Source organism: Fistularia commersonii, chromosome 10, assembly GCF_037954325.1.
Source record: "Fistularia commersonii isolate RoL2024-O1a breed Wild chromosome 10, RoL_Fcom_v1.0, whole genome shotgun sequence".
NCBI classification, from domain to species: Eukaryota; Metazoa; Chordata; class Actinopteri; order Syngnathiformes; family Fistulariidae; genus Fistularia; species Fistularia commersonii.
In genome coordinates, this window is record NC_141293.1 from 17,471,848 (window position 1) to 17,481,683 (window position 9,836).

At 38.7% G+C, this 9,836-nt stretch overlaps 1 protein-coding gene across 1 annotated transcript; it reads right to left on the reverse strand.

Moving 5' to 3' along the window:
• Positions 1 to 819: 819 nt before the first annotated feature.
• rnf25 (ring finger protein 25) lies at positions 820 to 9,621 on the reverse strand. Its single transcript, XM_086154107.1, has 10 exons — positions 9,538 to 9,621; positions 8,673 to 8,744; positions 6,788 to 6,884; positions 6,134 to 6,201; positions 5,951 to 6,020; positions 4,506 to 4,577; positions 4,100 to 4,246; positions 3,798 to 3,887; positions 3,563 to 3,700; positions 820 to 1,612 (listed from the first exon to the last, which is right to left on the reverse strand). Exons 1-10 carry the CDS (start codon positions 9,552 to 9,554, stop codon positions 1,049 to 1,051), a joined length of 1,335 nt encoding a protein of 444 aa, XP_086010233.1. The 5' UTR covers positions 9,555 to 9,621; the 3' UTR covers positions 820 to 1,048.
• Positions 9,622 to 9,836: the final 215 nt, after the last annotated feature.

Here is a 9,836-nt window from a genome sequence, read left to right on the forward strand (position 1 = left end):
TCCCTGTAGCCTCACCATTCCACCCAGATTCCTCTTATTCACACACATCTACTCTGTCTTGCAGCAACTAACTTTCATTCCTCTCCTTTCCTGCATTTTGCTAAGGTCCTTAAAATGGAGTGATCTCAAGAAATTTACCAAATTATGACATTATATCACTGATAAATTACATATATTTACAAGCAAATACTTAAATGTCAAATTATCAACAAAGTTTTTGCAAATTCTAAATTCCAATTGTTTTAGAGACTAAATTTGCAAGATATGACCAGATAATCTACCAAAGCTACTCTGAAATCTTAAAAAAAAAAAAAAAAAAAAAAAAAACTAAAAACCATCCCAATGGTACCTAAAATCAGTAAATAGCATTGAAAATAGCAAGAAATGACAACATCTAAGAGTCTGGATGAAAATTATCTGTCTCGTATTTGTCTTTGAAACAATGTCAGTCACCTTCTTTGCTTGGAAGCTGAGAACAACAGCAAGAACAGAAGTTTGAGACGGAAGAGAGGAAAGGCAGGAGACAGCCAGTATGAAATACAATTTCAACTGAACAAAAAAAAAAAAAAGATATTAGCCAAATACAACCTAAATGTAGCAGATTTCAATATTAATGATATGCTCCTTAATGATCTTTAGCTTAAGTAAACAAAGAATTTATTGGCTAAAGTAACACACATTAAATTAATAATTTTATATTAATTATAAAAACAAAAAAGGAACAGCACTAAACCACAGCTGGAGGATTTTTGGAATCTCAATGGACCTGGTGTTTGTTTGCAATAAGCATCCAGTCGTTCAGAATTAAAATGAAGACAATGGAAGTCACACATGGTGAAAATTTAATTTGTGGTTCTTTCAAGTCATATCGCACCGAGACAAAATGCGACAACTGTCTAAGGATGCTGTGTGTTAGAACGTGTAACAGGGAGCAGAAGAGGGTGAACATGCTGTCAGATCGGTCACATCCGCAGCAGAGCTTCAACTGATAATTACAGATGATGGAGGCACACACACATTTGTTCATTGGCCCTCCGTTACCCCTTTGTCATAGCACCTCCTCCCGTCCCCTCTCTCTCTCCGCCATCCTCTGCCGGAAGCCTTGACCATGGCCCTGGCGAGGGCCACTCCCCCTGCCTCGTGAGCCTCGGCCTGCCCAGTGGTTATGGTGGTGGTGGTAGTGGTGGTGGTGGTGGTGGTGGGCGAACCCCTGGGTCCCAGAGTGGTTCGGGCCTCTTCTTCTTCCACAGTGACTGCTGGTTGCACCTCTACTGCGCTCAGTTTCCAGATCCTCATTTTGCTGTGCAAAGGCATCACTCCCTGTCCTCTGGGCATGACTGTGGACCGTTGGGGGCTCCTCAGAGGCATCTGGTGCCAGGCTTAGCTTATCCAGGTGCACTGAGACAGGGGCAGCTCTTCCAGGTTGTGGCCTTGACTTCCCTCCCCTCCTCGAACCCCTGGCCGGGCCCTGATGCCTTTGGCCTTGAGCGCCTCTACAGTGGGACGTTCCAGTGACAAAATTGTCCTCTCCAAAGCATGTCGCGCCAGATGCAGAGGGTGGACCAGGAGAGACACCTACATCGGGGCTTCCATTTTCAGGAGGACACGGGCCCTGAAAAAGTAAACACATTGTAATTTTTCACCCTTGACAATGAAAACTGTGACTTTCAAAATGTATCAATAAAATAACACTCATCCTTTTAGTTAGCAAAGAAAGACTAATCATTTGCCTTGAAAGCAAAATGAAAATTCTGAGACATATACCTTGTCTTTGTGGGTTTAATGTAAAACTATGCATGGAGGGTTCACACTTTTATAGTGAGAACTGTCTGCAAAGTAATCAAGGTGAGGTGGGGTGAGCAGAATCTGAATTGATGAGATAAGACAGAGAAACCAAAGAGGTGAGCCGAGAGGATCTGAAAACAATAGTAAGCAGGAGGCTGGAATGGATGAAACCAAGACTAAGGCCTAAGGACTGATGTGAGGTAGTTGGGTGGGGAGAACGCTGGAAGGGACGAGACCAAGATGACTGGGTAGGATGGGGTTGTGCGGTCATAGGAAAAGATAAGGAAACTATGCCTTACAAATGAGTACAGGTGGTGAGTGCAACACAGTGGGTGAAGAAAACACTAAGATGAGCATATTCCATACAAGATATGTCAGAACAAAAGGTTGTTGTATTCAACCCAGAATTACATATTACTGTAGTCGACACAGGATTACATGGAAAATGTTGATGTCCCACGACAAACTTGTCTGTATTCCTGATTTATTACACAAATGTGTTTGTTTGGTAAAATGTACAGCACAAAATTTATGTCTTGTTTCTAAATATACAAACAAAAAAGCAAGTATACAAGTTTAGAGTGTAAGCTTCCTTGAAATGATTGCATTACTTTGCTCCCAAGTCATTCTTGAATGTTAATTAGACAGTAGTTATCTTAACACCATGTGCATTTTGGATTATAGCCTCAGAACTCCACACTGCTTCAGCTTAATAAAATAGCTTAAAGACTTATTTATTCAACTTTGCTTCACTTTTAACAGATATATCAGCAATATATGTGAAATGCACAATACAGAATAAAAGTTCACTGAATGCACGAAGAACCATGCATACAATGCAAAAATATTACTGTTTATGCGATTCAAAAGGTGTTATTTAGTATTTAAAGTACTTGAAACTTACCAAGATAACCCTAGAAGTCATGAGAGAGAGGAAAACTAAAAGCTTCAAATTATACTAAAGACGTTCATGTACTGTGTTATACTAACCTACAGATTTAGGCGATTCAACCTGTGCCTAATAGTACCTTCTTGTAGTACAACTTGGAAGCTCTTGGAGTACAAGTGAGTTACTCTCCTTTTCTGATAATTGTAATCTTATTGAATGTTTTTTTGTGCTTGCTTCATAAACTACATCTTTTAATTTTATTAAGTTGTGAATTTCCTCGTTTTTGGTTTCATTAACTGGTACTGGGTGGAAGCTTTCTTTAAAATAGTCTGTCTGAGATAATGATTAGCAAAAATGGGTTGCTAAAGACTAGAGACACTCAACACTGTTGAAAACCAGTGGATTCAATGCCATCATTTAGACAGCACCAGATGAACCATCATAGAAATCACCCTCGAGGGCAATTTTGCTGAAAGACGCTATTGTGAGCAGTCCAGCACCGAAATGGCAGCCAAATGAACAACTGGCACAAGCCCTAACAGGACATCACTGGAACCCAGCAAGCTACATTTGGTTGAAGCCTTTGCTCCTCTGGTTCTTTACTTTCACCTTCCTCAAAATATAAGTTGTATTTTAAAATTGTGAATTACTATGATGAATACCAGCTTTTTATTGTGAGAAAGTCAATCATTTCGATGGACAGCATTAGTACTTAGTACATTTCTTGAGATTTGTGGCAAATGGTGATTAATGACAGCCTGCTACTGTCATAAACTAAATAAACGAATAGACCGACATAGAAATCTGATAGATAAAAAAAAGAGCCATTTAACTTTAATAGAAACCTTGTGTAAATATGACAGGTAATTCATGTTGATTCCTATTCACCTCATTGATGTGGATGAGAAAACGATTGGACTCCACCTCCGGGTCAATAATCCCGCCTCTAGATCGCTGCCTTTCCAGAAGCTTTTGCAGTTTTAGCCACTTGTTTTGGAAATCAGTACCGATGGCAGCTTCATCCAACTGAGGGAAAACAAAAAGTCCATTCGTTGGTACCTGTGCTCGGGAAGGTTACTAAAACTATTCGAAAGTTCAGTGTGAATCTGTGGGTTGGATTTACCTCAGGCATCTGGGGCGCAGGAGAGGACAGAAGCTCATCCACATTGTAGGCAAGAGGTTCTCGACACACTGGACACACCACAGTCAGCTCCTGTTAGACCACAACATATGTGAGAAAACAAAACACGTGCATTTATTCCATTTGTGGAAATCTGTTGAACTGCATGTAAAAGTTGCATTATTTCTGTCATTTGGCTTTCCATGCACAAGGATATCCTTGTATCACCAAAGAGGATGTCATACGGCGGACAGGAACCAAAAAACACACTAAAATAGTTTGGGTGATTGAGGGTCAAAATTAACCTGCTGGTCCTCCTTCCCCCTAGTCTTGTCCTCTTCTAACTCCTTCTCCAGGCGGCGGAGCTCCCTCTCTGAGTGGCTGACATAGCGGCCAAGACAGTGTGAGTGGAAGTAGTGATAGCAGCCAGTCTTGGTGAATATTTCTCCTTCCTGGAAAAATATGGACACAAAGGAACAGAACAGATACATCTGGATATTCTGAGTCAGACTAAAGAACAGCTTTTTTGGTTATATAAATAAAACTTCCCAAGACAATGTTCATTCAAAACATACAGCCCCACAGAAAATTTACAGCTGCATTTTTTTCTGAATAAGGTAATGAACAAGCTCAAAAATCTATAAGCGTCAACTTGAGAATTCTGTGAGTGTGAAACGATATAAAGATGGCGGTTTCTCTCTCGCCGCTTACCTTAAAGTCATAGAGGCAAATGACACAATTTCCATAAGGAATATTGCTTTCGGTCAGGATTTCTTTTGCTTTCTGGAGGAGAAAATAAGGTTTGGGGGAGAAAAGGGAATCAATATCAGACGACTCAAAGATCATCCATTTAAATTGAATTACCCTTGACAGAAAAGTGTGCAAGACTGAATGCCTCTACATACTCTGCAACAAATTTGTTCTGTCTTCTGGGGCTACAAAATAAACAAAATAATGTAAATTCTGTTCTCACAGCCCTGGTTATGGAGCCAAAAGCTATACCTTTGTAAAGTAGTGTACGGATAATGGTGACCCTGATGGGAGGAAATCAATCTCAGCACTTGCATCTCAATGCAGTTACTTAATGCTCACATAAAACACTGTGAACATGATTGTTTCACTGTCTGCCAGTGTCACTGTGCTGTCGCTGCACTGCTGTTGTTTCTGTCAGATTCCTACCATGCTTGGTGTGTGTGATGTGGGCTGCAGTGGACAGGGCCTATGAGAACTTGCCCGGAGTTCATCCTCTGACTTCCTCGCAAAATAACAAATGTAATGGCCATCCTTCTTGTTCTCACTAAGAAGGACAATTAAATTTTCCGGTCTGACGGAATACAGAGAGGTCTTAAGCGGAGTTAAACATTGAAACCGCAAAGTGGAACCAACTGGATGCTGTTTTACTTCGCAAAGACAGCAAATTTCACACTTTTTCACATTCCGGAATCTACATATTGTCTCGATAAGCCACTAAAGTAGGAGCTTTAAACACAGCAAATATAGAGCTTGATATACAGGCTCCTATCACATGCATTTAAACACATGATATCTGATCAAAATGACTGGTTCAATCTGAAATATTAACACGCTCTTTTTTTTTAATGTAATGTATTTACAAAATGTAATTTTGTAATTGCAATACAAACATTACCTTACATATTAAAAAAAAAATTAGAATTCTCAAATTTTTACCTGACACTTCAAATTTGTGGCTGTTTCTCTCATGTTACATTTCTGCACATTTACTTTGAGGTTTTTACTTAATTAGTTCTCCTTTTTCAGCCTTTCTGCTTGGTATTTCCCCAATTTTTGTTTTTTCACCTGTTGTATTTTTGTACAATAACATGGGTGGAGCGAAAGCTAACATCAAATGAAAATGCAACATTATAACTTGACACTTCATTTGCTTAATTTTTGACTTTGGTCTGTATTTTGTTTCAGTGGAGGCCACTACAGTAAAAGCTTGTCTCATAACTGGCTGTTGCTATGGCAGCAGTATGCTCACAACTCACTACAGGAACTAAAATAAATCAGTTTAGAATTTCATTACAGGCCTGGATTGGAACAGCTTTCAGCCTCCTTCCCTCCTTCTCTGCCAATAGATCCCTAAAAATGCCCCACGCATATTTGAAGTGAAAATAAGCATTATATACAATGACCTCAATGAGCTGATACAACACTGGTGAGCCAAGACAGGACTGAGCCTCCAGCTGCAGACACTTCTGGACACTGAAGCAAGTAGAAAATTGTTTATGCCTTTAATAAACAGCAAAAAGCTCCTTACCATAAAATTGTAATACTGCTTAAATGAATTAAGTATCCCAGTCAGCAACTTCCTTTACCTGCTGAGCTTATCATCAGAGAGGCCTCGTGGGTTGTGAATAGAGATGATTGGAGAAGTCAGGGGATACTAAATAAGAAAAAACAACAATGAGATGACTTTGGTAACTAAATGAATGTTTTTTGCATTTTTTAAGCCATTCATTTTATTGTTTATATTAATATAAAAAGGTTATACTTGTTTTTTTTTTCATATATATTAAGGTAACTTCATTGGTGAGTGATACTATCTGGTAAGTAATGATTTATTTCGTATTTGGAGACAATGGACACTTTCATCTGTTCACCTTTACACTTGACATTGGGCAGCTAAGAACAAGAAGCCTCTGCATTGTGTTAGAGATAATATTATAATCTTTGTATTTGTAGATGCTGCTGGTGTCAATTAGTATCAGTGTGAGTTTTGGGCCACAAAATCCAATCAAACACAGATGGACTATGACTTCCAAGCTGGTCACCATTTCGTATTACAATAGTAATGTACAAATAGTACCAATAGCAATTTATAGCTTCACCATAAAATGTTGTTTTTTTAATACTAATATGAAACCACAATGAGTCTACATTTCATTTAAAGTCTCACCGCAAACATTTTACCTCTGAAAAAAAAAACAATCTCATGACACAGAATGTAGCAACAAAGGTGAAGCTCATACCTGCTGGTCTAGGGTCAGTGTCAAGGTGAGGCGGACAAACTGGGACACCGAATCCTCAGCTGTGGACGGATACAGGACCAGGCTGACCTCCCAGCCCCTGTAAGACGTAACAAAATATATCCTAAAAAAATCACTGAGGCAAAAAAAAAAATTGATAAATGTCCGCTACCCGCCTATCACAAACAAAAGGGGAAGTCAAATCTAATATACCATTTGAGTCATGGACACTTGCATTAAATGTTGATAAAAGAATTTCTGTTCAACTTTATTCATTAGTAGCTTCAGCTTCAAGTATTACTGTCTCTTAAACATCTAAACGTTACCTTATATTTGAAAAATCACTCTATAAGAAAAACCTTCCATTTAATCCCACCAAGATAGTGAATCACAACCCTTCAGATTAAGAGGAAAAAACTGAAAAAAATCAGGACTGGACCATGTAGGAAAAATCAGTATCACAACTTTCAGAAGTCCCACAGATATGTATCATGATAAAGGCAACTAACAGTTATTGCTATTTTCATCAATACCTCTATTAAAAGGGTACACCTCTACTGAATGGTAAAGGTGAGCAGTTTAATTTCGCTGCTACTGAGATGTTTATGAACGGCCTTTGAACACAGAAATCTGGCACAGTAAAACTATCAGGAACACCTGTTGACACTGCATATAAACAAAGCCCTTAATATACTTACCAACAGACTTGAAAGAGTCCTTGGGATGGTGCCTCTCCCTATAAGATGCATTAGATATCCCTGGGTGAACAGAGCCAAATTATTCTACTGGGTGGTTGAGCGCATATGGTACCACATATGGTAAACCCACTACCTGCATCCTTCCTGGCTGGTGTTCCCTCAAACCAGCAAGGCAACCTGCTCTAAGATGTTCGGATGGCGGTTCTGAGATTTATTTCACAAATGGTATAAGACTTTTGCCCTTTCCTTCATCCTTCTGTGTCTAAAAGTGTTGCCTTTAACTCTTTGGCATCTGCAAAACCAATGGTCTAGGATCTCCAAGAGGTTCCTGTCCCAACAGCATATGAATCACACCAGCCACAGCAGCATCACCACTGACCCTGATACTTTTCTAAAACTTTTCTATTACAACGAAAAACACAAGATCCAAACCAGTAAATAATTCAGGCCTGGGGGTAAACAGAAAAATTGCAATTATTTTTGTATTGAATACATCAATGAAAATATATACAAGTTATTAATCTATCATAACATTATTTATCTAAGATTTTTTAAATGCACTTTTCATAAAATGTATTATCAAAGTAGAAAATATTCACACCTTCCATTTGGTACAGCTGTTGACTTATTTCATGGTCAGTTTTATGACTAGAAATTGTAATTTTTTTTGGCCAAAACTATTACAAAAGAAAAAAAAAAAGGTTGTTTTTTTACAATGTCACATACTTTAAATTATCTAGATTATTTTGTTGTCCTAGTATAAAGAGCAAGATGCTGCCTTAAAAGAAATTTTAACAATTACTTTAAAATTACCCATAAAATAATTTAAGTACCACAGAGAATTTTGCTAAAGATTGGCATGAAAAAGACTCAAAGCCGGTGAGAAATTACCTCAACAATTACATCAAATATTGGGGGTGTCAAAAACATAGGAAAATAAAGACTGTAACAAGAAAGCACCCACTGCACTACCAAAAAAAAAAGAGTTAGCTTGTCATACTTGTTAAAACAAACAACAACAAAAATGTTACATTTAAAATCTAGACCACATCAGTTGTATGTGTCTGTATGTATCCTTCACGTGCAAGGATGGCGGGGATCATGAGTCTCTTGCATCTCTATTTTGGAGAGAAGCTAAAAACCCCTGACAGGCCCCTGCCAGATGGTATGGTGGTCCACCCGTGCCTCACCTGTCCTCCTTTCTGCTGACCAACAGCTCGTCCAAGTAGATCGACTGCAGCACCTCGATCTCAGACTGTACACTATGGACATACGCACAACACGAAGCACAGAAGAAGTCAACCGTCACCTTACAAAGCAACCACAGTGACAACTCCATCAACAGGATCAAAACCCAAGAATTTAATGCTTTGCTGACACACAAATATTACTTCTCAGATCACAGACAACACAGATGGACACCACACTGATGTTAAATATTGCCCATAAAGATAAAAGATGTTTTATTAATCGCATAGAAAATCCCAAGGTTTCTGACATTACAACTACGACGTTGACCTTGAATCAATACATTGTGTAGCAAGAGTGTTTATTCAGATTTATTCAAATATAACATGTATATGCAGTTGTTTGTTGAATTTCTTTAAGGGGCTTGACCCAATATTCTTCTCCTTTGGTTCTGGCGACGTGAAAAACAATGAAGAAGAACAGTAATCCCTTTTTTTTTTGCAAATGCAGTTATTTTGATACATTTATCGACTAGCAGGACAGTACTTACACAATCTGAGAGCAAAGTACTTAAAAAAACAATAAGTCGCTGTCATTGACGACATTTATTTGTTTGTTTTTTATGTGATTTGATCCTACCGTAAACTAGGTCTGAAAGACGATGATAGAAACATTTCCAAAAAAAAAGAAGGCTGTTTCTGGATGCTAGCGTTAGCTCATGTTAGCTAAGCCGCTCCTCGGCTAACTATATCGGGACATGTCAACGTTTGAATACCAAAATTTCACAGCCGTTATAAAGCACACGATCCGGGAAATAAACGTGTATATTAAGACTGGTATATCAAATCAGCTTGGCTGCAAACTCACTCGCATTCCGCTGCCATTATGTTATTTTCGTCGCGGCGTAGTTCTTCTTCTACTTGCTAATTGTCGGTTGGTTGTCGAATCGATTTGCTCGACGGCGCCGCCCATTCCTGCTGGTAACGCAGCCACCTGTTTTTCGACAGAATATTGTTGTTTTACTTCATTCGACAGTAAAAACTTCGTTTCTGTTTCTTAAAGAGTCAAATATTATGTAGAATTCAGCCCCAACGCAACAAAACAAAATATATGGGTTTGAATGAGAGGGAACCAAGATGGAACGGTGAAGTTATAGGGAGTCAAGT

Excerpts from the sequence above, each read along its gene's own strand:
- rnf25 (XM_086154107.1), bottom strand. Across the intron at positions 4,578-5,950 it reads TGTTGTATCAGCTCATTGAG|AAAGCAAAAGAAATCCTGAC; the intron begins GTCATTGTATAT and ends TTTCTCCTCCAG. Across the intron at positions 4,247-4,505 it reads TTTGCCTCTATGACTTTAAG|GAAGGAGAAATATTCACCAA; the intron begins GTAAGCGGCGAG and ends ATATTTTTCCAG.